Raw genomic sequence first — 27,858 nt, forward strand, 5'->3', positions numbered from 1 at the left:
TGAGAATGAACAGGTGATCTGTGGTCAGACATACCACACTGCAAAGTAAATGACAGATGCAACAAAAGCAGACTCCATACATTTATCAACAACCCACCCAGACATTTTTCACAGTATGAAGCAGCCAGTCTCACTGAAACTTTGGGTGGGATTCTCCGACATCCCCCCCCCCCCAACCGGGTCAGGAAAACCCCGGGGAGGAGCAGCGCCAGTCTGACGTCGGCTGCCGTATATCCGGCCCAGCCCGTGGACGGGAATCGCGCTGCTCGCTTCACAGAATGGCGAGAATCGGCGCTACACGATGGTCCCCGGGGCTGCTGCAAGACTCCGGCCCGAATGGGCCGAAGTCCCGCTGACGTGACCACAGGTCACGCTGGCGTAAATCAAAGTAGGTTTTCAATGGCGTCAACCAGTCGTGCTGGCTGACGCCAGCGAGCTAGGAGATAGGGATAAGCATAGAGCGGTCGCCGGAGAAGAGACGGCATGGCCAAGGCTGGGGGCGGGGGGGTTTCGGGTGCCGGTGGAGGATGTTCTCCAGGGCCGGGGGTGCGTGCCGGTGATCAGGGCCGGTGCCGGAGGTGGGGACGTGGGGGAGAGGCTTGGGGTTCGGGTGGGGACGGGATCGGGGGTGTCGGGGTGCCGAGGATTGGAATGCCGGGTAGGGGATCGGTGGTGCCGGGGATTGGAGTGCCGAGGAGGGGTGTGCCGGGGAGGGGGTCAGGGGTGTCGGGGAGGGGAGTGCCAGGGATGGGATCGGCGGTGCCAGGGATCAGAGTGCTGGAGATCGCAGTGCCGGGGATCGGAGTGCCAGGGATCGGAGTGCCGGGGAGAGGAGTGCCAGGGAGGGGATCGGGGGTGCCGGGGAAGGGAGTGCCGAGGATGGGATCGGCGGTGCCAGGGATCAGAGTGCCGGAGATCGCAGTGCCGGGGATCGGAGTGCCAGGGATCGGAGTGCCGGGGAGGGGAGTGCCGGGGAGGGGATCGGAGTGCCGGGGAGGGGAGTGCTGGGGAGAGGATCGGGGGTGCCGGGGATGGGAGAGCTGCCGGGGATGGGAGTGCCGGGGATGGGCGTGCCGGGGATGGGAGTGCCGGGGATGGGAGTGCCGTGGATGGGAGTGCCGGGGATGGGAGTGCTGCCGGGGATGGGAGTGCCGGGGATGGGCGTGCCGGGGATGGGAGTGCCGGGGATGGGAGTGCCGGGGATGGGAGTGCCGGGGATGGGAGTGCCGGGGATGGGAGTGCCGTGGATGGGAGTGACGGGGATGGTAGTGCCGGGGATGGGAGTGACGGGGATGGGAGTGCCGGGGCTGGGAGTGCCAGGGATGGGAGTGCCAGGGATGGGAGTGACGGGGATGGGAGTGCCGGGGATGGGAGTGCCGGGGATGGGGGTGCTGGGATGGGGGTGCCGTGGCTCGGGGGTGCCGGGGATGGGGGTGCCGGGGATGTGGGTGCCGTGGCTCGGGGGTGCGGCAGATGGGGGTGCCGTGGCTCGGGGGTGCCGGGGATGGGGGTGCCGGGAATGGGGTTGCCGGGGATGGGAGTGATGGGGATGGGAGTTACGGGGATGGGGGTGCCGTGGCTCGGGGGTGCCGGGAATGGGGTTGCCGGGGATGGGAGTGATGGGGATGGGAGTTACGGGGATGGGGGTGCCGTGGCTCGGGGGTGCCGGGAATGGGGTTGCCGGGGATGGGAGTGATGGGGATGGGAGTGACGGGGATGGGGGTGCCGTGGCTCGGGGGTGCCGGGGATGGGGGTGCCGGGGATGGGGGTGCCGGGGATGGGGGTGCCGGGGATGGGAGTGACGGGGATGGGAGTGACGGGGATGGGGGTGCCGCGGCTCGGGGGTGCCGAGGATAGGGGTGCTGTGGAACGGGTGTGTCGGGGACGGGAGTGCCAGGGATGGAAGTGCCAGGGATGGGGGTGCCGGTGAGGGGATAGGAGGTGCCAGGGATTGGAGTGCCGGGGCTGGGGGTGGGGATTTGTCTGGCTAGGTGACAGCTGGCAACAGTGGTGACCATGCAGCCATGTCATCTGGCTGCGGAAGGAGGTATGGGCAATGATGACATACTACCCCCAACCCCTGCAGACCGTTATTTTTGGGCACCACCCAGTGATGTTGGCCGCCGTGGCGAGAGCTGCTCTTCTACATGTTGCCTTTGGGAGTTGGAGCAGGAAGTGCCAGGGAGGCGGCGGAGGCTGCCCCAGAGGAGCGTGCCGCAGAGGGGCAAATGGCAGCCGCCCAGGCTGGAAAGCCGCCTGCCCGGCTGGACGAGGAGGAGGAGGTGATGGCGGTGCTGCGGCAATGGAGACGCCCAATGAGGGCCCGTGTGTACCCGGCACTGGCTCGTCATACTAGGACCTCACGGACCGGACATGTAGGAGGAGGCTCAGGATGAGCTGGGAAACCGTTGCCCATATCTGCCACCTGATGGCACACCTGGCACCGTGTGGGACTGAGGGAGGACACCCTCTACCTGTGGACGTCAAGGTGACGATGGCCCAGAACCTCTACGCGACGGGGTCCTTCCAGTCGGCAAGTGGGCACCTGTCCGGCATCTCACAATCATCGGTGCAGTGACGGACGCCTCGTATGACATCTCGGACCACTATATTCAGTTCCCTGTGGACTGTCCTCACCAGGATGCCTGGGCAGCGGGCTTTGCCGCCGTGGCCAGGATCCTCATGGTCCATGGTGCAATCGATGGGGTGAATGTCTCCATGTGGCCACTAGCGGATAATAATGACGTGTTCATGAACATGAAGGGGTCCTACTCCATGAACATCCAGGTGGTCTGTGACCACCGCATGAAGATCCTGCATGTCTGCACCCGCAACCCGGGAAGTGTGCATGACCCGTTCATATTGGCACAATCTTTCATCCCCGCCATGTTTGAGGGACGCCCCCAGCCACGCCATGTTCGAGGGACGCCCCCCCCCCCCCCCCCCCCCCCCCACCCCGGCTGAGGGGCTGGTTGCTGGCCGACAAGGGTTACCCGTTGTTGTTACGGCTGATGACACCTATACGGAGGCCACAGATTGATGCCGAGTACCCACTACAACGATGCCCATGCAGCGACCAGGGGTGTAGTCGAGAGGTGGTTTGGGCTGCGAAAGATGCGTTTTAGGTGCCTGGAAAGGGTCGGCCGCATCGTTGTGGTCTGCTGCGTCCTGCACAATTCTGCCCAGCAGAGGGGCGATGTGCAGGAGGCAGAGGAGGGGGAAGGTGAGGAGCAACACGGTGAAGGGCAGGCCTCCCAGATGAGGAGGATGGGGGCATTGTACAGGACAGACGGGCTGGACAGGGAAGGGAGGCTGCCCACCGTCACCGGCTGGGCCAGCGGGCACGGGACGGGTTGACAGCTGCACCCTGTTCACAGACCCCACCCACCACCAACCACACTCACCCCACCCACCACCAACCACACTCACCCCACCCACCACCAACCACACTCACCCCACCCACCACCAGCCACCCTCACCCCGCCCATCACCACCTACCCTCACCCCACCCATCACCACCTACCCTCACCCCACCCACCACCACCTACCCTCACCCCGCCCATCACCAGCCACCCTCACCCCGCCCATCACCAGCTACCCTCACCCCACCCACCACCAGCTACCCTCACCCCACCCACCACCAGCCACCCTCACCCCACCCACCACCAGCTACCCTCACCCCACCCACCACCAGCTACCCTCACCCCACCCACCACCAGCTACCCTCACCCCACCCACCACCAGCTACCCTCACCCCACCCACCACCAGCCACACTCACCCCACCCACCACCAGCTACCCTCACCCCACCCACCACCAGCTACCCTCACCCCACCCACCACCAGCTACCCTCACCCCACCCACCACCAGCTACCCTCACCCCATCCACCACCAGCTACCCTCACCCCACCCACCACCAGCTACCCTCACCCCACCCACCACCAACCACACACACCCCACCCATCACCAACTACCCTCACCCCACCCACCACCAGCTGCACTCACCCCGCCCACCACCAGCTGCACTCACCCCGCCCACCACCAGCCACCCTCACACCGCCCACCACCAGCTGCACTCACCCCGCCCACCACCAGCTACCCTCACCCCACCCATCACCAGCCACCCTCACCCCACCCATCACCAGCCAGCATCACCCTACCCACCACCAGCCACCCTCACCCCACCCACCACCAGCTACCCTTACCCCACCCACCACCAGCCACCCTCACTCCACCCACCACCAGCTACCCTCACCCCACCCACCACCAGCTACCCTCACCCCACCCATCACCAGCCAGCATCACCCTACCCACCACCAGCCACCCTCACCCCACCCACCACCAGTTACCCTCACCCCGCCCATCACCAGCCACCCTCACTCCACCCACCACCAGCCACCCTCACCCCACCCTCCACCAGCCACCCTCACCCCGCCCATCACCACCTACCCTCACCCCACCCACCACCAGCTACCCTCACCCCACCCACCACCAGCCACCCTCACTCCACCCACCACCAGCCACCCTCACCCCACCCACCACCAGCTACCCTCACCCCGCCCATCACCAGCCACCCTCGCCCCGCCCACCACCAGCTGCACTCACCCCACCAGCCACCCTCACTCCACCCACCACCAGCTACCCTCACCCCACCCACCAACAACCACACACATCCCACCCATCACCAGCTACCCTCACCCCACCCACCACCAGCTACCCTCACCCCACCCACCACCAACCACACACATCCCACCCATCACCAGCTACCCTCACCCCACCCACCACCAACCACACTCACCCCACCCACCACCAGCCACCCTCACCCCGCCCATCACCACCTACCCTCATCCCACCCACCACCAACCACACACACCCCACCCATCACCAGCTACCCTCACCCCACCCACCACCAGCTGCACTCACCCCGCCCACCACCAGCTGCACTCAACCCGCCCACCACCAGCCACCCTCACTCCACCCACCACCAGCTACCCTCACCCCACCCATCACCAGCCAGCATCACCCTACCCACCACCAGCCACCCTCACCCCACCCACCACCAGCTGCCCTCACCCCACCCACCACCAGCCACCCTCACCCCACCCACCACCAGCTACCCTCACCCCGCCCACCACCAACTACCCTCACCCCGCCCACCACCAACTACCCTCACCCCGCCCATCACCAGCTACCCTCACCCCGCACACTACCAACCACCCTCACCCCACCCACTACCAACCACCCTCACCCCACTCATCACCAGCCACCCTCACCCCACCCACCACCAGCCAGCCTCACCCTACCCACCACCAGCCAGCCTCACCCCACCCACCACCAACCACCCTCACCCCGCCCATCACCAGCCACACTCACCTCGCGCACCACCGCATCACCCGCATGCATACCACCCCTCTATTGCACATCCACCTGTGGCACAATGGGCAGGGCTCACATGCTCCCCAGTGGAAGCGGGTGTATTACATGGCATGGAGGATGATGACAACCTGCTCTGCGATGAGCTGCGGGCTCTACACAGTTAGACAATGTCTGATTCATGGGCACAGTAAAACCCTCCACCTGGACCGTCCCTGCATGCGGCCAGGACACTGCAGCGCACAGTCCCGTCATCTGCCCAGGTGCGGGATGGCGAGGGAGACGCGGGGAGGGAGGGGGGACACACTCACCTGAGCTCGACGTACTATCACTCCTCACAAATACACTTGCACTCACCTAACACCCCACCCCAGCACGCATTCGACAGAGCACAGAGGCAGCTTCTGTAGGTGTGGAAATGATTTTAATGACAAACAGTTCATACACGTGCCCTAGCCCCTATAACTCATCTGTGCTCTGGACGCATGCCAACTTTCTGAGTGTCTAATTTTTTGACCTTGGGGCGCCTATGACTACGTCTTGGTGGTTCCCCAGATGGTACAGCAGAACTGGAGGCAGACTCCTGTGATTCCTGCCCTGTGACTAGGGTCCCCTTTGGCAGCCGTTTCCTGGGGCAGCCCGGCCTGGATGGGCCACGCTGTAAATCAGACGAATGGAATAGCGTGCTGCCAGCCTGTCCTGCCTGTTGCCCGCTAGATGCACCTGGGATGGAAGGGGGGGATTCCGAGGTATCGCGGTGTGCCTGGACCTCCCCTGCAGGATGCACGGGCATCAGCACCTCCTCCTCCCTCAGGGTGCCCGGTGGCCCCCCCGGGCGTCTTCACGGGTCAGAGATGCGAACCCCAACGCACCCCCAGCACCTGGGGCTGCCAGTCCTGGAGGCCCGCCCTGGTATCGACAAGGGTCTGCAAGTTTGCAGCCATGGAGCTCAGGGTGTTGGCCATGTCTGCCTGTGTCTGGGCGACACCGGCCCGCACCTGGGCAATGGCGCCGATGCCCTCAGCGCTGGCCTGCTGAGACTGCGCTATAGCCTGCTGAGGCTGGGCCACTGCGTTAAGTGCCGCTGCGATCTGCAGCTGGCTCTGGCTAATGGCTGCCTGTGAGGGCAGCCATGTCCTGGCCATGGACACCGCCTGCATGGAAAGCCCCAGGCCTTGCATACTTCGACCCATGTCTGACACCGTCGCACCATTGCCTCCACCGTGCGGTTTTCGCCTGGGTGGCACGCATGACCGGCACCACTCCCTGCTCCTGCATGCAAGTGGACTCCTCCACCTGCGTCTGCAGGTGCTGCAAGCCGACCGTCATCCCCTTTGATTGTCCTTGGGTCCGTGACTGCATCGGGTTTATGGATGGGTGTGGTAACTCCAGGAACCCGGGACCGTCTGGGCGGCAGCTGGTTGCTGGGGCCGGGCTGTCCTCCGACCATCCGGCCCCTCTGCTGCTCCTAACTCCACCTTCTGTAACGGGACGGGCTGTGTTGTGCGCACCAGTGAGTGTACCAGAAGCCTCATCGCTAAAGTGACCAACTGAGGGGAGCGTCTCTGCGATGGTGGAGGGTGTAGGAGAAAGCAGAGATGTCATGCCGAGGTCCTCATCGGACCCGAAGTCCGGGGTCCCCTGGGGTGGTGATACCTGTCCGTCTGTCACCTGTCTTTGGGCATCCTGGGTGGGTGTGTCCTGTGCGTGTGGGTGTCCTGGGTGGGTGTGCCCTGGGTGGTTATCTCCTGTGTGTCAGTGTCCTGGGTCGGTGTGTCCTGTGTGTCAGTGTCCTGGGTGGGTGTGTCCTGTGTGTGTGGGTGTCCTGGGTCGGTGTGTCCTGGGTGGGTGTGTCCTGGGTGGTTATGTCCTGTGTGTCAGTGTCCTGGGTGGGTGTGTACTGTGTGTGTGGGTGTCCTGGGTGGGTGTGTCCTGGGTGGTTATGTCCTGTGTTTCAGTGTCCTGGGTCGGTGTGTCCTGTGTGTCAGTGTCCTGGGTGGGTGTGTCCTGTGTGTGTGGGTGTCCTGGGTGGGTGTGTCCTGGGTGGGTGTGTCCTGGGTGGTTATGTCCTGTGTGTCAGTGTCCTGGGTGGGTGTGTCCTGTGTGTGTGGGTGTCCTGGGTGGGTGTGTCCTGGGTGGTTATGTCCTGTGTTTCAGTGTCCTGGGTGGTTATGTCCTGTGTTTCAGTGTCCTGGGTGGTTATGTCCTGTGTTTCAGTGTCCTGGGTGGTTATGTCCTGTGTTTTAGTGTCCTGGGTGGGTGTGGCCTGGGTGGGTGTGTCCTGTGTGTCAGTGTCTTGGGTGGTTGTGTCCTGTGTGTCAGTCCTGGGTCGACTAGGACGGGCGCCTGTTGGTGTGGCTAACCTCCCCATCACTGGATGTAGCCTGACGGCATCGCAGCACTGGCACTCGATGGGGGCAGCGAATGCCTCACGGCCCAGGTTGGTCCTTGTCTTGTGGGCGCCCTGTCACTGGGTGGGGGCATCATATGCCTGATGGCTCAGGTCGGTCCCTGTCTTGTAAGTGCCCTGTCACTGGGTGGGGGTGTTGTATGCCAGACGGCCCAGGTCGGTCCCTGTCTTGTGGGTGCCCTAGCACGTCCTGAGGGCGGTCGGCATCCGCAGGGATGGGTGGGTCGATGTTTAGTCCTGCAATACACAATACAGCATGCATGGTGAGACATGCAGATGGGGATGGTGGAAGGGGGAATGGGAAAGGGGGGAATGGAGGAAAGAGGGAAAGGGGGAATGGAGGAAAGGGGATGAGGGGAAGGAGGATGGGGGAAAGGGGGAAAGAGGGAAAGGGGGAATGGGGGAAAGGGGGGATGGGGAATGGGGGATGGGGGAAGGGGGAATGGGGGGAATGGCTGGGGAGGGGGACAGGCAATGGGGGATCTCACTTGGTGCTGCGCCCCCGACCTCTACTTCCGCAACCTCCCAGTCCTCGGGTCCGCCTGCAAGGTCCAGGTCCCTCTCTTCATGAACGGGGAGCGGATGCGATTCAGGTGGACCCACTCCGGTCCTCTCATGCTCCCAGTTGTTATGGGCGTGCTTCTCCTGGGGGTGGGGTGGGGTGACAGAGATAAAAGGGCAACAGTGTTAGGCGGGCATATACTTGGAGACCTGTTGGGTGTATGTTGGCATAGGTTCACAGCCCATCCTGCCAATGCAGCCTGCATGGGTGGGTGCAGTCATGTCAGTTTCAGCTTGGACTGTGCCCCCCATCCTGGGGGGGGGGGGGGGGGGGGGGGGGGTCCCAGCTGCCCTGATTAAGTCATTCACCTTCTTGTGGCACTGGATGCCTGTCCTGGCTGTTACAGTCATGGCGCTGACGGTCTCTGCCACCTCCCTCCACAGGCACTTGCTGATGTTTGGTGTGACCCTGCGGCTGTGTCCGGGGTACAGGGCCTCCCTCCTCTGCTCCACTGCGCCCAGGAGCGCCCCGATGTCCCGCTCCTGGAACCTCGGCGCTGCGCAGCGGGCGGCCATTTTGCCGTCTCTCCAGCTGTGGCGTCTTTTGTGGTTCGATGCTTTACGAGTCTGTGATCCCGGGTCATGCCGTCGCGATTGGCATCACGCCAGTGCTAGCCCCTTCCGGGGCAAAGGACTCCGCAACTTCCGAGTGGCCCAACGCCGGAGTGGTTTGCGCCATTTTTGACGCTGGCGTCGGGCTACTGCGCCGATTTCAGAGAATCCCGCTATTTGTCTTTCTCACAAAGGTTTCCAAACTCCAGATTTGAAGAGGCTTCATTTGAGTTCTCTCCAAATGTAACTTTCACACTTTAACAAGGATCCAAATCCAAGATTTTGATATTGGCATCCGAGCTTACTCACCCTTGAACACTGCTTGTACTCAAGCCTCACCTTCCATACACATTCTCAGATCCTCGACCATGCCAAGCAGAACACCAGTGCTCCAAATGGTTACCATTGGCCCCACAGCACCCAGCATGGATTTACCAACCTTCTAGGCTTCTTTTGAGCCCACTTTGCATCAACTCTGCTCTACAGAACATAGAACATAGAACACTACAGCGCAGTACAGGCCCTTCGGCCCTCGATGTTGCGCCAACCTGTGAAACCATCTGAAGCCTATCTGACCTACACTATTCCATTTTCATCCATATGTCTATCCAGTGACCACTTAAATGCCCTTAAAGTTGGCGAGTCTACTACTGTTGCAGGCAGGGCGTTCCACACCCCTACTACTCTCTGAGTAAAGAAACTGCCTCTGACATCTGTCCTAAATCTATCACCCCTCAATTTAAAGCTATGTCCCCTCGTGTTGGTCATCACCATCCGAGGAAAAAGACTCTCACTGTCCACCCTATCTAACCCTCTGACTATCTTATATGTCTCTATTAAATCACCTCTCAGCCTTCTCTCTAACGAAAACAACCTCAAGTCCCTGAGCCTTTCCTCGTAAGACCTGCCCTCCATACCAGGCAACATCCTAGTAAATCTCCTCTGAACCCTTTCCAAAGTTTCCACATCCTTCCTATAATGTGGTGACGAGAACTGCACGCAGTACTCCAGGTGCGGCTGCACCAGAGTTATGTACAGCTGCATCATGACCTTGTGGCTCCGAAACTCAATCCCCTGCTGATAAAGGCTAGCACACCATATGCCTTCTTAACAGCCCTATTAACCTGGGTGGCAACTTTCAGGGATTTATGTACCTGGATGCCGAGATCTCTCTGTTCATCTACACGACCAAGAATCTTGCCATTAGCCCAGTACTCTGCATTCCTGTTACTCCTTCCAAAGTGAACCACCTCACACTTTTCCGCATTAAACTCCATCTGCCACCTCTCAGCCCAGCTCTGCAGCTTATCTATGTCCCTCTGTATCCTATAACATCCTTCAGCACTATCCACAACTCCACCGACCTTCGTGTCATCTGCAAATTTACTAACCCATCCTTCTACACCCTCTTCCAGGTCATTTATAAAAATGACAAACAGCAGTGGCCCCAAAACAGATCCTTGCGGTACACCACTAGTAACTGAACTCCAGGATGAACATTTGCCATCAACCACCACCCTCTGTCTTCTTTCAGCTAGCCAATTACTGATCCAAACCGCTAAATCACCTTCAATCCCATACTTCCTTATTTTCTGCAATAGCCTACCGTGGGGAACCTTATCAAACGCCTTACTGAAATCCATATACACCACATCAACCGCTTTACCCTGATCCACCTGTTTGGTCACCTTCTCAAAAAACTCAATAAGGTTTGTGAGGCATGACCTACCCTTCACAAAATCGTGTTGACTATCGCTAATCAACTTGTTCTTTTCAAGATGATTATAAACCCTATCTCTTATAACCTTTTCCAACATTTTACCCACAACCGAAGTAAGGCTCACAGGTCTATAATTACCAGGGTTGTCTCTGCTCCCCTTCTTGAACAAGGGGACAACATTTGCTATCCTCCAGTCTTCCGGCACTATTCCTGTCGACAAAGACAACATAAAGATCAAGGACAAAGGCTCTGCAATCTCCTCCCTGGCTTCCCAGAGAATCCTAGGATAAATCCCATCTGGCCCCGGGTACTTATCTATTTTGACATTTTCCAAAATTGCTAACACCTCCTCCTTTTGAACCTCAATTCCATTTAGCCTGGTCGACTGAACCTGAGTGTTCTCCTCGACAACATTGTCTTTCTCCAGTGTAAACACTGATGAAAAATATCCATTTAACGCTTCCCCTATCTCCTCTGATTCCACACACAACTTTCCACTACTATCCTTGATTGGCCCTAATCTTACTCTAGTCATTCTTTTGTTCCTGATATACCTATAGAAAGCCTTAGGGTTTTCCTTGATCCTATCCGCCAACGACTTTTCATGTCCTCTCCTCGCTCTTCTTAACTCTCCCTTTAGGTCCTTCCTGGATAACTTGTAACGCTCAAGTGCCCTAACTGAGCCTTCATGTCTCATCCTAACATAAGCCTTCTTCTTCCTCTTGACAAGTGCTTCAACTTCCTTAGTAAACCACGGTTCCCTTGCTCGACAACATCCTCCCTGCCTGACAGGTACATACTTATTTCCTTACTTGAGAAAGGACGTACTGGCGCTGGAGGGTGTGCAGAGGAGATTCACTAGGTTAATCCCAGAGCTGAAGGGGTTGGATTATGAGGAGAGGTTGAGTAGACTGGGACTGTACTCGTTGGAATTTAGAAGGATGAGGGGGGATCTTATAGAAACATTTAAAATTATGAAGGGAATAGATAGGATAGATGCGGGCAGGTTGTTTCCACTGGCGGGTGACAGCAGAACTAGGGGGCATAGCCTCAAAATAAGGGGAAGTAGATTTAGAACTGAGTTTAGGAGGAACTTCTTCACCCAAAGGGTTGTGAATCTATGGAATTCCTTGCCCAGTGAAGCAGTTGAGGCTCCTTCATTACATGTTTTTAAGGTAAAGATAGATAGTTTTTTGAAGAATAAAGGGATTAAGGGTTATGGTGTTCGGGCCGGAAAGTGGAGCTGAGTCCACAAAAGATCAGCCATGATCTCATTGAATGGCGGAGCAGGCTCGAGGGGCCAGATGGCCTACTCCTGCTCCTAGTTCTTATGTTCTTATGTTCTTATCAAGGACACGCAGTAGCTGTTCCTTGAAAAAGCTCCACATTTCGATTGTACCCATCCCCTGCAGTTTCCTTCCCCATCCTATATATCCTAAATCTTGCCGAATAGCATCATAATTGCCTTTCCCCCAGCTATAATTCTTGCCTTGCGGTATATACCTATCCCTGCCCATTGCTAAAGTAAACATAACCGAGTTGTGATCACTATCACCAAAGTGCTCACCTACATCTAAATCTAACACCTGGCCGGGTACATTACCCAGTACCAAATCCAAATGTGGCCTCGCCCCTTGTTGGCCTGTCTACATACTGTGTCAGAAAACCCTCCTGCACACACTGTACAAAAACTGACACATCTATAGTACTCGAACTATAGTATTTCCAGTCAATATTTGGAAAGTTAAAGTCCCCCATAACAACTACCCTGTTACTCTCGCTCCTGTCGAGAATCATCTTTGCAATCCTTTCCTCTACATCTCTGGAACTATTCGGAGGTTTATAGACAACTCCCAACAGGGTGACCTCTCCTCTCCTGTTCCTAACCTCGGCCCATACTACCTCAGTAGACGAGTCCTCAAACGTCCTTTCTACCGTCGTAATACTTTCCTTGATTAACAATGCCACACCCCCCCCTCTTTTACCATCTTCTCTGTTCTTACAGAAACACCTAAATCCTGGAACCTGCAACAAACATTCCTGTCCCTGCTCTACCCATGTCTCCGAAATCGCCACAACATCGAGATTCCAGGTACCAACCCATGCTGCAAGCTCACCCACCTTATTCCAGATGCTCCTGGCGTTGAAGTAGATACACTTCAAACCAGCGTCTTGCTTGGCGGTGCCCTCTTTCGAACTTTTAACCCTATCCCTGACCTCACTACTCTCAACAGCCTGCACACTGGGACTACAATTTAGGTTCCCATCCCCCTGCTGAATTAGTTTAAACCCCCCCGAAGAGCACTAGCAAATCTCCCCCCCAGGATATTGGTACCCCTCTGGTTCAGGTGAAGACCATCCTGTTTGTAGAGGTCCCACCTACCCCAGAATGAGCCCCAATTATCCAGGAAACCAAAACCCTCCCTCCTGCACCATCCCTGTAGCCACATGTTCAACTCCTCTCTCTCCTTATTTCTCACTTCACTAGCATGTGGCACGGGTAACAACCCAGAGATAACAACTCTGTTTGTTCTAGCTCTCAGCTTCCACCCTAGCTCCCTGAATTTCTGTCTCAAATCCCCATCTCTCTTCCTACCTATGTCGTTGGTACCTATGTGGACCACGACTTGGGGCTGCTCCCCCTCCCCCTTAAGGATCCCAAAAACACGATCAGAGACATCACGAACCCTGGCACCTGGGAGGCAACACACCAACCGTGAGTCTCTTTCGTTCCCACAGAACCTCCTGTCTGTTCCTCTAACTATGGAGTCCCCAATGACAAGTGCTCTGTTCCTCTTCTCCCTTCCCTTCTGAGCAACAGGGACAGACTCTGTGCCAGAGACCTGTGCCCCATTGCTTACCCCTGGTAAGTCATCCCCCGCAACAGTGTCCAAAACGGTATACTTGTTGTAGAGGGGAACGACCACAGGGGATCCTGCACTGCCTGCCGGTTCCCTCTCCCTCCCCTGACAGTAACCCATCTACCTTCTTCTTTTACCTGAGGTGTGACTACCTCCCTATAACTCCTCTCAATAACCTCCTCCGCCTCCTGAATGATCCGAAGTTCATCCAGCTCCAGGTCCCTAACGCGGCTCTCGAGGAGCAGGAGTTGGGTGCACTTCCCGCAGATGTAGTCAGCAGGGACACTAGAGGTGAACCTTTCCTCCCACATTCTGCAGGAGGAACATTCAACTGCCCGAGCCTCCATTCCCACTGAACTAACTTCCCAACTACTGAAAAATAAAAATAAAAAACTTGTTAGTTTAATAAAAAACTTGTTAGTTTAATAAAAAACTTGTTAGTTTAATAAAAAACTTGTTAGTTAGTGCTCTCTACAGCACTGTCTTTAATTTGGAGCCTGTTTCTCTGCTCCTTCATTGTAACTTAAGCCATTATTTCTGATACCTGTCTTTATTCCTCGCCTGAGATTTCCTTCTTGTTTCTCACATTTTCCCTCATGTGGACCTTTTCCCTATCCCACTCCCCATCGGCTGCTCCCTGCGACACACTCAGCGCAATGATGCTTCATATTAGGTCACGTGACCTGCAGTTTCCTGCTGTCTTGATTCTTTCCTTCTGCGTTTGAGTGCCTGGGAGGATTGCACTGAGGGACATTTTAATGGTGACCACAAAATGGACATCTTCTGGACATTGCGATGTGCCTTGCCTGTAAAGAGGCGGGACATGCCAGAAAAAAATTGCCCCGTTTCCAATTCAGCTCAAGCCACTCAGTTAAATCTAGGGGCTAGAAATCCTGATTGTAAGGGTTATACCCCCTGGTCAGAATAAAAAAGACAGCTGTTCAATGAAGACACAAGAATGGTACAGAATCATAGCCTGTGATAGCACATTATAGGACCAATTAGCCTGTTGTGGCTCTTTAAAAGAGCTGGCTGATTTATTCCTACATTGTAGCTTTCAACCCATATTCCTGCAAATTAGCTTGTTTCAAATATAGATCCATTGCTTTTTGTGAATTCATAGAGAATCTGACTGCACCACTATTTCAGCAAAATGAGAACAGGGATGAAATTTTAAGTGAAATTTTAATCAGTAAAATATCAACTGGGAAAATCCAAGTGGCTTAGAATCAGAGTTGACAAATGTAGTGAATGACTGCTTATTGACCCAGTGCACGAGTGACGTTACAAACAAGGTTGATGTTAATCTATTATTCATTAGGAGCTAAAAATAACGTGGTTGGAGTCGCCATAGAATGAGAAGCTTTACCATAATCTTGAAGTAGTAAATATTGATGTGCAGGAACAAATAAAGCAAATAAAATTAAAAGAGATAGTTCAACAACACCTCATTGTACATCATTGTACAGCAGAACTTTAAAAATATAATCCTGAACACTGCAGGAATTCTCACAGGCAATGAGCTCTGGCTAAGTAAACACAGCATGATATGGATTAACAGTTGAATTTAACATTAAATAAAGAGGGAAAATGGCTGATACAAATCTGCTGGAGAGAAGAACCTGGGATGAACACTCAAACGTGCAAAGATATGCCAACAATGAAGATCAGAGAGCTGGAGCAAAGATTTGCACCTGAGCATAAAGATACCAAGAAAACATTACTTCACTGTCACAAGAGAGAAGTCATATCAAAGGCAAAACAATAAAATAAGTGGGCTTGAAATGGAGGATGAGCATAAAATGTTAAATATTTTTATATTATCCTCCGATAATTCAAATAACATGAGCAAAATATAGGACCTGTCCAATAACCAAATTAACATTGGCCCTTCCACTGCATTGAGCCAGAGATACAGCACGTATGTCAGCAGGGCCAAGGGTTTTCAGATGTCTGATTCGTTTTGCAGTTTTTATTTTCTCATACTAAATTTTGTGACTTGTAGTTCAGGGGCAGCACAGCAGCACAGAAGTTAGCACTCTTGCTTCATAGCGCCTGCTGGCTTGGGTCACTGTCTGTGCGGAGTCTGCACGTTCTCCCTGTGTCTGTATAGGTTTCCTCTCGGAGCCCCGGTTTCCCCCCTCAAGTCCCAAAAAACGTGCTTGTTAGGTGAATTGGACATTCTGAATTCTCCCTCAGTAATACTAATAATCTTTATTATTCATGTCACAAGTAGGCTTACATTAACCATTAACAGTGCAATGAAGTTACTGTGAAAAGCCCCTGTCATAATATACATCCAGGTATATGATGGAGTAGGGGCAGCACGGTGGCACAATGGTGAGCATTGTTGTCTACGGCGCTGAGGACCCGGGTTCGAATCCCGGCCCTGGGTCACTGTCGTGTGGAGTTTGCACATTCTCCCTGTGTCTGCGTGGGTTACGCCCCCACAACCCAAAAGATGTGCAGGATAGATGGATTGCCCACACTAAATTGCCCCTTAATTGAAAAAAATAATTGGGTACGCTAAATTTATTTTTTAAAAGTATATGATGGAGTGCAGACAGGCAGTGATTGACACACAGGATAACCAGTGAGCACACAGAACACAGCAGCCAATCACCAGGCAGGGCACGACCACTATAAAGCCAGAGGGCACCAGTTTTCCCACTCTCTCGGGATCCAGCCTCTGAGACAGTCAGAGCTCGTGAGCAGAAACTAGTACAAACACCATGTGGTAGTCAGTTAGTCTGGTCAGGTTAGTCTCAGGTCTCCAGTCAAGTCAGCACAGTGTCAACCCATAGTTAGTTGTTCAATAAAATCGTGTTGCATCTCTTCAAGTGTTGGAAGCCTGTCTCTCTCTCTACTGCACCAAACGCAGTCCACGTAGACCCAGCTTACCCAACACATCATGGTACCAGTGAGTAATGCTAAAGTTTGACGGACCTACATTGAGATAATCTGCCTTTGACCAGAGATCAGCCATCCGGTAACATGGACAGCGTCCGCCCTCCTCCGCAGCTCCGCATCGCCGGCAACCTCAATGCAAACTGGAAGATTTTCAAGCAGAAGTTCCAGCTGTATCTTGAAGCCACTGACCTCGAGGCCACATCGGATGCGAGGAAGATCGCTCTCTTCCTTTCTACAGCCGGGGACCACGCTACCCACATCTACAACTCCCTCACATTTACTAAAGGCGAAGACAAGACGAAGTTTAAAACAGTCCTGCTGAAGTTCGACAGCCAAAGCGACATTGAGGTCAGAGAGCTTTGAACGGTACGTTTTCCAGCAGAGGCTTCAGGGTAAGGATTAACCTTTTCAATCCTTTTTAACTCATCTCCACATCCTCGCGCAGTCATGCAACTATGACTCGACAACTAATTCCATGATCGGGGATCAGATCGTTTTCGGGTCTACTCCGATTCCCTTCGCCAGAAGCTCCTAAAAGTTAAGCAGTTCACCCTGACCATCGCTATCGAAACCTGCGTCCTCCACAAGCACGTTAACAACCGGTATACCCATATCAGGGCGGCAGACACGGCAAGGCAAAACCCCCACGAGGCAGAACGGGGGCAGGCCATCAAACAAATGCAGGGCCTGAGTCTGGATGAGAGTGGCCATTTTGCACGCTTCTCCCGGCTCCAGTGCATGTGCGCCGCGACCGAGGGGACGGCGAGACCGATGGCCAGCCCGCGCAACTGTGCACGTCATTTGACCGCACTGCGTATGCGCGGTGGCGCACGGAACGTCCCGACGTCGGCATCATGACGTGTTCCAATTGTGGCTCCGCCCATTTAAAGCGGCAATGTCCAGCAAAACCTTGATGCTGTCTCCAGTGTGGCAAGCTTGGCTACTACGCAGCCCTTTGCAGATCTGCTCCACTGCCCAGCACACAGCGATCCCAGCCACAGCGTAGGAGCATTCGATCAGTACAACAGCCCGTGACAGACTCTGACCCCGACAGTCTACCAGATCCCGATACTGAGGGCCTCAAATCCCCATTCCGGGTGGGCATCGTCACCAAGCATAAGCCGCCTTTCTCAACGATGGTGAAACAACTCCCAATTCTGAGCATTGATCTGGACAACGAGTGGTGTACCACCCTTACGGTTAACAAGGCCCGCATACACTTCAGGCTGGACACCGGCTCTTCAGCAAACCTCATTTCAAAGTCTGACCTTGACACCATCCGCGTCAAACCAAGCATTCTTCCACCGGCCTGCCAGCTCCTCGACTACAATGGAAATGCCATTGCTGCCAGTGGCTCATGCCAGCTTGCGGTGTCCAACAGGTCATTAAAAGCAACGCTGCGATTTGAAATCGTAGGAACCAACTGAACTTCCCTGCTCGGTGCTCGGGCCTGCAAACTCCTGAACCTACTGCAGCGGGTTCACACCATGTCATCCGCACAGGCAACAGCCTCACCAGATGTTAACTTCCAGGCTCAACTCGATGACATCATAGTACAATACAGAATTTCACAGAATTTACAGTGCAGGAGGCCATTCAGCCCATCGAGTCTGCACCGGCTCTTAGAAAGAGCACCCTAATCGAGGTCAACACCTCCACCCTATCCCCCGCAACCCAGTAACCCCACCCAACACTAAGTGTGTGTTTTGGACACTAAGGGCAATTTATCATGGCCAATCCACCTAACCTGCACATCTTTGGACTGTGGGAGGAAACCGGAGTACACGGAGGAAACCCACTCATACACGGGGAGGATGTGCAGACTCCGCACAGACAGTGACCCAAGCCAGAATCGAACCTGGGACCCTGGAGCTGTGAAGCAATTGTGCTATCCACAATGCTACCGTGCTGCCCTCATAGCGTGTTCGAAGGAATGGGCACACTCCCATACTGATACAAAATCCTATTGAAGCCAAATGCCACCCCTGTGGTTCACGAACCGCGTCGGGAGCCGGCACCCCTCAAGGACTGCCTCAAGCTGCAGCTGTAAGACCTCCAGGACCAGGCAGTCATTTCAAACGTCACGGAACCCACGGACTGGGTTAGCTCCATGGTTTGCGTCAAGAAGCCGTCAGGGGAACTTCGAATCTGTATCAACCCCAAAGATTTGAACCGTAACATCATGAGGGAACACCACCCAATACCTAAATGAAAAGAGCAAACCAGCGAGGTGGCTCATGCCAAATTCTCCATGAAGCTGGACGCCTGCAAGGGATTTTGGCAAATACAGCTGGACGCGTCCAGTCGAAAGCTGTGCACATTCAATATCCCGTTCGGTCGCTACTGTTACAACTGAATGCCCTTTGGCATCATCTCCGCCTCAGAGGTATTCCACCGCATAATGGAACAAATGATGGAGGGCATCAAGGGTGTACGTCGACAATGTCCCTTCCCATGGTCCAAAGTTGGTGTTGACCTGTTCCATGCCAAGGGGCGTGATTATGCCCTCCGAGTGGACTACTTTTCCAACTACCCTGAAGTGGTCAAACTGGCTGACCTCACGTCAGCAATAATAATCAAGGCATGCAAGGAAACTTTTGCCCGTCATGGGATCCCACTCACGGTGATGAGTGACAACAGCCCCTGCTTCTTCAGCCAGAAGTGGTCAGATTTTGCCCGGCTGTACAACTTTCGGCACATCACATCCAGCCCCCACTACCCCCAGTTGAATGGGAAGGCCGAAAAAAGGGTCCACATTGTTAAAAGACTATTGTGCAAAGCTGCTGACTCGGGTTCTGATTTTAATTTGACGCTGTTGGCCTATAGAGCGACCCCTCTGTCCACTGGGCTGTTCCCAGCGCAGCTCCTTATGAACCGCACACTGCGAACGACGATGCCGGCTATCCACATTCTGGACCTTGACAACTTTCCGGTCATACAGAGGGTGCAGCAGTCTTGAGCCCAATGCAAGTCGGCGTACGACGCCCATGACACAGATCTCCTCGAGCTGGTCCCTGCTGACCAAGTTCGTGTTCAACTGCCTGACAGTGGCTGGTCCGCCACAGCTGTGGTTGTCAAGCAAGTGGCCCCGAGATCATTCCTCGTTCACATGCCTGATGGCTCCTTTCTCTGGCGTAACAGGCGGGCACTGCGTAGACTTCCATGCCCGCCATCCGACCGTGATGCCCCACCTCGCACACTGCTTCCTCAGGACGTGCCCTTCCACGAGGCCACCGATCTGCCAGCTATTCTGCCGACCTCTATTCCCACCACACTGGAGGCAGTTCCGCCCCATTCAGGTGCAGGCGGCCCCTGACGCACCCTTGAGGTGGTCAACCAGAAATCGTCACCCGCCACAGGGACTGAATTTATAGACTGAACGTTGCATTACCTTGTTATCTCATCGTTTACACATCTGTACATATCATTATTTTCTCATGTGTTATCTGCCCTCTATCTGCACTCGACACCTTCCCATGTATATATGTTAGCATATTCTGTATATAGTCAGGTTCCTGTACACATAATCATTATTCATTGACCTGAACACATTTTTTTTTTTAAAGTGGGGAGATGTCATAATATACATCCAGGTATATGATGGAGTGCAGACGGCAGTGATTGACACACAGGATGACCAGTGAGCACACAGAACACAGCAGCCAATCACCAGACAGGACATGACCACTATAAAGCCAGAGGGCATCAGTTTTCCCGCTCTCTCGGGATCCAGCCTCTGAGACAGTCAGAGCTCATGAGCAGCAGCTGGAACAAACACCATGTGGTAGTAAGATAGTCTGGTCAGGTTAGCCTCAGGTCTCCAGTCAAATCAGCATAGCGTAAACCCACAGTTAAGCATGTATTATAGTTACTTGTTCAATAAAATCGTGTTGCATCTCTTCAAGCGTTGGAAGCCTGTCGCTCTCTCTACTGCATCAAACGCAGTCCACGTAGACCCAGCTTACCCAACACATCAGCCCCTGGTCGCCACATTCCGGCACCTGTTCGGGTACACTGAGGGAAAATTGAGAATATCCAATTCACCTAACAAGCATGTCCAGTATACCCGAAGAGGCGCCTGAATGTGGCGGCTAGGGGATTTTCACAGTCACTTTATTGTAGTGTTCATGTCAGCCTATTTTGGACACTAACAAAGATTATGATAGTTTTTTTTCTGTATTCAGCACCCCTCTGATTTCTATTCCCAGCAGGAACATTTTTGCTGCCTGCCTGTCATATTACAGAATGTTTTCAACCATTTTTCCACAGGAAGAAATTGCAATAAAATTCAGCCCCATAATTTCCTGGGTGTTCTACTAGTCTTCTGAGCCAATATGCAAAGTCTGGAACTTGGTATCATAATGCGAATGCCAGGGTTATCACAGCTATTGAGGAAAGGGCTAAGAAAATGAGTTAATAATGCAGCTACTTACCAAGAACAAAAGCAGCCACCAAGTTTGAAATCTGTCCAAGACCCACAAGGAAATTGAGAATGCAGAATGTCTCCCAGTTTGGAGAAAATGCCTGAAGCATGCTAAATACAGTCTGTACAGCCATAGTTCCAAACATAGTTAACTTCCTCCCAAACCTGAAAATAGAAACAAACCAAGTTTGAAATACATATTACGGAATACTTTCTAACATACGTGTAATCTCATGCTAATAGTTATTCACTTACGATAGTAGTTATAGAACAGTACAGCACAGAACAGGCCCTTCGGCCCTCGATGTTGTGCCGAGCAATGATCACCCTACTTAAACCCATTAACCCGTATACCCGTATGCCCGTATACCCGTAACCCAACAATCCCCCCATTAACCTTACACTACGGGCAATTTAGCATGGCCAATCCACCTAACCCGCACATCTTTGGACTGTGGGAGGAAACCGGAGCACCCGGAGGAAACCCACGCACACACGGGGAGGACGTGCAGACTCCACACAGACAGTGACCCAGCCGGGAATCGAACCTGGGACCCTGGAGCTGTGAAGCATTGATGCTAACCACCATGCTACCGTGAGGCCGTGAGGCGTTATTCACATTCTAAATAACGCACATACGTGTACGGGCACATATAAACTGGTGCACATGCAATATCTATATCTTTTCAATTACACACACGTGAACACAGACTTCCCCATGGACATTTAAATTTACGTACTTGTGATGATAAGTATAAAGCAATTCTGTACGTAATATTATACACGACCGTCGACCACCAGTTGGCAGTGTAAATCCACCACGTGATTCTGTGTCTGGGAAGTTGTGAAAAGTCGTGTTGGTGGATAGACATATTTTGCAGTAGCTCTATAATAGTTAGTTAGTGTTAGTAGTTTGTTATTTATTTATTCCAGTTATCTTTAGCACGCAGTCATTTCAGATTACATTATTTGAACTAGATGTTCCGTCGTGCATCATTCATATCGGCCAGTCTATAGAACATGATAATACAGACACATTGAGGATCCTGCTGGCACACATTTTCCCCACCCTCGGCAAGGGATGGAAATTAAATTGGAATGTTGCCTCAGGAATTGTGGGATAGTTTGTTCGGGGTGTAACCTCTGCTACTCCAAAATAATATGCTGTTAGTATAATATGGAGAAAGCCTGGGATCAAGTGTTTTCATGTCTCTAGCCCTCAACGAAACCCAGTGTAGAATCGGTGTTGATATATTTAGGTATTCCAAGATGCTGCCGGAGCGTGTTGACTCTGGGAGCTCCCTGCCACAGATCCTCTTCCCTCATCTCTTATAACGGTACTAACCTTTGTTATGGGAGCGGCGTTTTCAGAACCCTTAACACCCCTTACTTAAAATAATACAACACTAAATAATTCCTCAAAATGTTCCTTCAAACCTCCAAAAGACTTAACACCTTTAAACAGAAACACATCAGGTTAAAGACATTACTATTATGAGTTTAAATCACCCAAATGATTCAAAGATAGTCTTTCATGGCAGAGATCACAGCAAATCCAGCTCACTGCAAACACAGACACACCCAAGCTCTTTTCCTGCAAACTGACTTTCTCCTTTCAAAACAGCTCATAGCAAACCAGCCAGGCACTTTTCAACTGCTTTCTCAAACTGAAACTAGAAGCAGAAAAAGCAGATGTGATCTCAGCTCAGCTCCCCCCTCTGACATCACTTCCGTAATATGAGCTGCTGCATTTCTTAAAGGTACTCTCACATAACACCTTTTAAAACTCAATTCTAACACCAACACTATCTCTAACCTGTCTTTTTCATGTTACATTGTGTGTTTATGTATGTCCTATGTTTTTTCATGTATGGAGCAATCTGTCTGGACTGTACACAGAACAATACTTTTCACTGTACCCGGTACATATGACAATAAATCCAAATCCAATTTACTGCTAAATTCAATCATAACCCAGGTGCCTGGTCAGAGCTTGAAGAAAGGGGTTTCAAATTTTGCTTCAAGGCTCAGTGTCTTCCCGCAAAGGGGACCGCAGCCACAGGCGGAGGCTGTTTGCTTGTACGGAACCCAGGGCCACTACTCTCCCTAATCATACATTGAATGGAACTTCCAGCCACTTTGGCAGACATGTGTCCTAGTTGTGTCTCTATGGTTTGTGACCACTTTGGAACAAAGTTAAGTGCCAACTAAGGTGGCTTGGGAATGGAGTCACATAAAAGTCAGACCTGATAGGGCTGTATGGGATATTGGTGAGGCCACAGCTGGAGTACTGTGTGCAGTTTTAGTGTCCTTATCTGAGGAAGGATATTCTTGCGAACGAGGGAGTGCAGCCAAGGTTTACCAGACTGTCATATGAGGAGAGACTAGATTGGTTAGGATTCTGTTGAGACGAGTGAGAGGGGATCTCATAGAATCTTACAAAATTAAATCAGGATTAGACAGGGTAGATTCAGAAAGAATCCTCCCGATGGTGGGGGAGTCCAGGACTAGGTATTATGGGAGAGGTGTTTTCAGAACACCAAAATGTATCATGGAGTCCCAACCAACCCCCCCCCCCCCCCTTAATGGATTGTTGCTTTTGAAGCACACGGCTTGTTCCCTCGGTGTAGTATGACAATTATGGACACGTGGTTTTTAAAACAAAACAATGTTTATTCCATGAACTCAACTTAACCTTTAAAAATAAACATTGGATCTCTTAACACCCCATACTTCAAAGATAACCCAGAAAATAATACAACACTGCCCAATCCTGCAAACTGTTCTTTTAAACATCCAAAAGACTTCAACCCTTCAAAATAGGAGCACAACAGGTTACATTCAATATATTTATAGTCTTTGGATTTGCAGAAATCACTAGACCAGCTCTTTTACTTCCTGCAGCTCTCAGCAAAAACACAGACACTCCCAGCTGCTCTCACAAACTGAAACCACAAACTTCAAAATGGCCGAGCTGAGGCCCAGCTCTACCAACACTCTGACATCACTATTTTCTTAAAGGTACATTACTTAGCATCCATTTCTTAAAGGTACTCTCACATGACACCTCCCCCCAAGAAAAAAGAACATCAACTTCAAGATGGTTTCATTTTTCACTTTTGCACCTGTAGCCATCTAAGATGAACACCAGTAACACAAAATGGAAGACTGCAAAGAATACAGGGAAAAACGGACATAGTAAAGAGCAAAGAGCTTGCAGAAGCTTTCAGCATTGAGACACTTTCAAAAACCGGTTTCCCGACAGCTGCAGAGTTCCGGCAGCGCTGTAAATGGGAAAACAGTTTACATATTAATGAGGTGATACCAAGACAGTCCCGGGCACAATAGATACACTCAAGTATCAATCGATACTTTCAATAGCGAAGCAGACACGATGGAGCCAGCGAAGCCAGGACAATGAGTCCTAAAAACCACCCCAGCCATCAAGGAACGGCCCTAGGATAGGGGGGTTCAAATCGTATCGATTGGGAAAAGGCCCAATCGATCCCCAGCAGGTGACTCTTTCAGGTCAGTTCATTTTTCCTCTGGAAGACAACTCAACAATTTATTCCAATTTTTAAGAACATCCTCATTTTCCAATTTAATTTATGTCAAATTCACAGTAATCTGGATTAGGTTCGTCACTTTGAGTTAGAATCATTAAAACCTCCTTTTTCTCTCCTTCCCTTTCAAAGTACCTTTTAAGCATATTCACATGACACACTCGGTGAGTCTATCTGGTATTTTTACCACATAATTCACCTCACTTAATTTCCTTTCAATCTGATACGGTCCACAAAACCTAGCTTTTAAAGGCTCACCTACTACTGGTAATAACACTAAAACTTTATCCCCACTGGCAAAACTACAAACTTTGGATTTCTTGTCCGCGACCCGTTTCATCACATTTTGTGCAACTTTTAAATGTTGTCTAGCCAATTCACCTGCTTTATTTAATCATTCCCTAAAATTTGACACATAATCAATAGTGTAATTTCCAATTTCTCACCCACAAATTTTGCCTTAATCAATTTAAGTGGTCCTCTTACCTCATGACTAAAAATTAGTTCAAAAGGACTACATTTGGTAGACTCATTAGGTGCATCCCTAATTGCAAACAATACGAATGGGATTCCTTTATCCCAATCCTCTGGCAATCTTGACAATAGGCCCTCAACAATGTCTTTAATGTCTGATGCCACCTTTCTAACGCTCCCTGCGATTCTGGATGGTACGCAGTTGATTTAAATTGTTTTATTCCTAAGCTATCCATAACTTATTTGAATAACTTTGAAGTAAAATTTGATCCTTGATCCGATTGAATTTCTGTGGGTAGTCCATATCTGGTAAAGAATTGAAGTAACTTCTCCAGAATCCTTTTAGCTGTAATATTACGTACTGGAATGGCCTCTGGAAACCTAGTAGACACATCCATTATAGTCAAAAGATATTGATTCCCACTTTTTGTTTTAGGAAGCGGTCCCACATAATCAATTAGGACTTTCGGAAAAGGTACCTCAAATGCTGCAATGGGTATTAAGGGTGCTAGTTTTATCACTGCTTGAGGATTCCCTATCACTTGACATGTGTGACATGATTGACAAAATTTAACTACATCTTTATGTAGTCCAGGCCAATAAAAATGTTTCTGGATTTTAGCTTGAGTTTTCTTGATTCCCAAATGACTTCCTACTGGTACCTCATGTGCAACTCGCAACACCTCCTTTCTATACCCTACCGGCAATACTACTTGATGAACCTCTGCCCACGTTTCATCCGCCTGCATATGTACAGGTCTCCATTTTCTCATCAGACCAAGACATCACTTCTACGGTAATAACACTCTGGTATCCTCTCAGATTCCTCTTCCGTATATGCGTTCTGATATATCCATTTTATTTCTACATCTTTCTGTTGTAACTCAGCCAATTTTCCTGAGCTAAAAATATCCGCCTCATACTCCACCTGTTCTTGTTCTTTTTCAACCATCTGATCAAAAATTGTATCTGAAAATTGCACTTCAACTTCATCTTCACTCTTTGATTTCTCCTCTTGTCTTAACCTGTGACTTTGCGACCTTGTGACTACACAATCCGGAAAAATCCCAGGATATTCGTCCTTCAACAATTCAGTTGTCTGATTTTCCACAGGCTTATCAACCACATTAGGCATCACTCCCTCCTGAGATCCAGTTATATAATTACCCAAGATAAACTGTATTCCTGGACAAGATACTTTATCTATTACTCCGACTACCACTTCATCACTTTTCACTGGACTTTCCAACCTTACCTTATGTAATGGAACGCTACTCCTCTCACCCTGAATTCCACATATCACCACCTTTTCTGGCAACATTCTACCCAAACTACATAATTCCTCATCTCTTACCTTTAAAGATTGACTAGCCCCTGTATCTCTTAAAATTGTGACTTCTTTACCTGCTCCTCCTGATACACATGAGTAAACTTTACCCACACAAGTAAATTCTTTAAAGACATCTGGCACCTTCTGCACTATTATTTCTTGAACAGGCTGTACAATCATTTGCAACTCCTTTGCTTCCCTTGAACTTTCCTTCACCTCTCTAACAAATTCCACTGTCTTATCCTGTTTTACCACATCAGCCTTTCCAGTGCTTTTCTTCAACCACCAACAAAGTGACTTTACATGGCCTAGTTTATTACAGTGAAAACATTTGAAACTTTTCATTCTTTTCCACCCCCCTGGATTTCTTTTTTAATCTGAGGTACACTCTCGTTATTATCTCGCAGCAGATCACCTTTACCTTTACCACTTGATTATTTCTCATGTCCCCAGTTTCTATCCCTCACAGGCTGAAACTGATGTTGGAAACCAATCTTTGATTTATGAACTAATTCATAATCATCTGCCATTTCTGCTGCTAATCTCGCAGTTTTAACCCTCTGTTCTTCAACATGAGTTCTCACTACATCAGGAATTGAATTTTTAAACTCCTCCAAAAGTATAATTTCTCTGAGAGCATTTGATCTATTTTCAAAGCCCTTATCCACCTATCAAAATTACTCTGTTTGAGCCTTTCAAACTCCATGTATGTTTGACCAAATTCTTGCCTTAAATTTCTAAACCTTTGTCTGTCAGCTTCAGGCACTAGCTCATATGCACTTAAGATGGATTTCTTCACCTCCTCATACGTTCCAGAGACCTCCTCCAGTAGTGATGCAAACACTTCACAAGCTCTACCTACCTGCTATGTTTGAATTAGTAACACCCACATGTCCTGTGGCCATTTCATTTGTTTAGCTACCTTCTCAAATAAAAAAGGCTTCCACTTCCTTTTCGTCAAACTTTGGCAATACTTGGACATATTTAAATAGATTCCCGCCAAGCCTTTGACTTTGACGCTCTTTCTCACTACCCTCATCACTATCATCCAACTGTACGTTTCCCTTTACGTCTGCCAATTTTAACTGATTGTCGTGTTTCATGGCCATTTTCAAAAGTTCAAACTCTCTCGCTTTATCTTTTTCCCTGATCTGTGTTCCCTTTCTTTTTCGTTTTGTTCTGCTAAGGCTATTCTTTCTTTTCTCCTTTCTTCTCTCTCTTTTTCTTTTTTCTCTCTCTCTTTCTCTTTCTTTTTCCCCTCTCTCTCTCTCTTTGTTTTTCCTCTCTCTCTCTTTCGTATTCAAGCCGCTTTAATTCTTTCTCATGTTCCACCTGTTTAATTTGCAACTGAATTTTTGCCTTTTCCAATGAGTCAAACTCTATCTCAGGCAACTTTAAATGCTTAACTACCACCGAAATTACCTCATATTTTCGCATTTTGTCAGGTAATGTTAACTGTAATGTTTTTGCCAAATCTAACAATCTGTTTTTAGTCTCTGTCCGTAAGGTACTGCGTGTGACAGTCTCCACCCCCAAAAATGCCTGAGCCTCTGAAAGAGCAATTGTCCACAACACATTTAAAATAAAATGCCACACCGGAAAAGCAACAATCCTTCACTGTCTTTAAGTTCACAAAAGCCAATCCAATAGATAGACTTTTATCCCGGACGAGCCCCAGTTGT

The 27,858-nt window shown here is 51.1% G+C and overlaps 1 protein-coding gene across 1 annotated transcript in view; it reads right to left on the reverse strand.

The window, feature by feature from the left end:
• LOC119965337 (solute carrier family 22 member 5-like) overlaps positions 1–27,858 on the reverse strand; it is a 169,799-nt gene that overhangs the window by 93,477 nt on the left and 48,464 nt on the right. The window contains exon 3 of the mRNA XM_038795962.1: positions 20,820–20,974. Within this exon, the coding sequence (XP_038651890.1) occupies positions 20,820–20,974 (155 nt within the window). The remainder of the gene's footprint in view (positions 1–20,819; positions 20,975–27,858) is intronic.

The sequence above is a fragment of the Scyliorhinus canicula genome, chromosome 4 (assembly GCF_902713615.1).
Source record: "Scyliorhinus canicula chromosome 4, sScyCan1.1, whole genome shotgun sequence".
Lineage (NCBI taxonomy): Eukaryota > Metazoa > Chordata > Chondrichthyes > Carcharhiniformes > Scyliorhinidae > Scyliorhinus > Scyliorhinus canicula.